Source organism: Sinocyclocheilus anshuiensis, unplaced genomic scaffold, assembly GCF_001515605.1.
Source record: "Sinocyclocheilus anshuiensis isolate Anshui unplaced genomic scaffold, SAMN03320099.WGS_v1.1 scaffold980, whole genome shotgun sequence".
In the NCBI taxonomy this organism is placed as follows: Eukaryota; Metazoa; Chordata; class Actinopteri; order Cypriniformes; family Cyprinidae; genus Sinocyclocheilus; species Sinocyclocheilus anshuiensis.
In genome coordinates, this window is record NW_015552596.1 from 35,041 (window position 1) to 37,074 (window position 2,034).

The 2,034-nt window shown below is 39.0% G+C and overlaps 1 protein-coding gene across 1 annotated transcript in view; it reads right to left on the reverse strand.

Moving 5' to 3' along the window:
• LOC107665644 (serine protease hepsin-like) overlaps positions 1-2,034 on the reverse strand; it is a 19,406-nt gene that overhangs the window by 7,776 nt on the left and 9,596 nt on the right. Inside the window, exons 5-6 of the mRNA XM_016456611.1 lie at positions 1,466-1,595; positions 1,223-1,339 (exon numbers count right to left, since the gene is read on the reverse strand). Coding sequence (XP_016312097.1) covers positions 1,223-1,339; positions 1,466-1,595 — 247 coding nt within the window. The remainder of the gene's footprint in view (positions 1-1,222; positions 1,340-1,465; positions 1,596-2,034) is intronic.

Sequence of the window (2,034 nt, forward strand, 5' to 3'; positions counted from 1 at the left end):
CAAAGCCAAAACCTGGATATTTTAGGCAATATAGAAATCCTGGCCAGGACGTGTCCGGGGAAAAGGACATGGTCACCCTAGTTTAATATGCATCTATACAGAGCTGGATTTTGGCCAATGAATTCTGTAAAACTCAATGTAAAACTCAATGTAACTAAATGTAAAAACTTGCCAGTGAACTGCAGAGGTTTTGTCAGTGCCAGGACTGCTATGTCACGACTGTTGTCATCAATGTTGGCGTCGACGAAGGGCAGGTAGCTGCTGTGGTAGACAACCGTCTTCACCTCAGCGATCCTACTGATCACAATCGGCCGATAATCGCTTTGGGATGATTGATCGGCAGACTCTAAAAAGGCCGATCTCATAAAACCGATCTCAAGCTGATGACGTGCCTGCCGTCACGTGAGAGGTTACACACTCATGTTAACGGATTAAAGAGTTCACACTGCACACACGGTTGCGGTCTGGCAGTGCGTTTAGGAGCGGTGCGTCTGCAGCAGTGCAGAGATCGTTCATATAATTAAAGACTACTGTGTTTCACAGTCATTACGTAGGATATGGCTTTTTGGCTAGGTTTAAAGGAAAAGAGCACTTTTAGATAAACAAGGCAATAATTAAAAAATGTCTAAAAAATGCCCCCCTCCACCCCTTTAAATCCCAAAAAAAAATCCTCTCACAAGAGTCACCTAAGAGAAGAATTAATTTTCAAAAATGAAAGTCAGGCCCTGAATAAATGTCTAAAAATCTTGATTGGATCATCAAATAATTCTACATGATAAAAAGAAGGCTTTAAAAAGATCGGTATCGGTGATCGGATCGGCAGATACTGCTTTCTGTGATCGGCGATTGGTGATCGGCCTCAAAAATCCTGATCGGAGCACCCCTAATTATTACAAATTAAATTCTATTTTAATATATTTTAAAATGTAATTCATTTTTGTGATGGCAAAACTGAATTTTAAGCAACCATTACTCCAGTCTTCAGTGTCACATGATCCTTAAGAAATCATATATAATATTCTGATGGCCTTGATGGCCATTTACAATTAGTTGTGTATTCTGATGGAATACATTTTATGCAAGCAAAATATTAATCACAAATATTTCGTTATATTAAAACAATGGCTGATGGGGGTTTCAAAGTTGATTTTTTTCATTTCAGTTTGGTGATGTCAATGCTGCATACATTTAGTTTTATTCGCATGAAACGGCTTTGTCTTACCAAGGATAGAGGGCTGTTTTTATCTTCTTCCCATATGTTAACTCACTCTCTTTCACGCAGAAAAAATCTTTGTCACCACTATTGTCAGGAGCACACGTCACTGAGAAATTCACTGCTCTGTATAGAGAGGAAAACACAAATACGTGACTGAAACAATTATAAATTTCACTCATTAATTTAAACCGGCTTGACTAAATTTCTCACAGTTAGCTGTGAGCCTGGTACGTGTTGTGTGTTTGTTACCTGACGAAGCCCATCTCCTCACAGCTGATGTTGGCGATGAGCTGGTTGGTGCTGGATGAGCAAACGTGTTTCCACCTCCGCTGGGTGGAGTCGAACACTCGCAGCCTCTGGTCTGCTGCGCTCACCTGCACTGCAAGACATGATCAAGACAGTGAGCATGTTCATACTGTTATAGATGATCTAACACACTCTCTATGTTGCATGAATATAGTATACAAGCAGAATGCACAGTGTTGAATAATGCATGACACAATGCAATGCACACAACATGACCTCATTCAACATTTCCACTGTGATGGAAAATGTGAACGCAAAATAATGATTTTATTTCTGAGATTATAACTGGATGCCATTTGTTGAATTATACATGCAACATAAATGTATATAATAATAAAATGTTAAATTATTAAATAACATAAATATAATCAATATATTGTTTTCATCTAGATAGACAGACGGACGGACGGACAGATAGATAGATAGATAGATAGATAGATTAGGGGTGGAACGGTTCAACTTACTCACGGTTCGGTTTGTATCACGGTTTTAGAGTCATGGTTTAGCTGGAG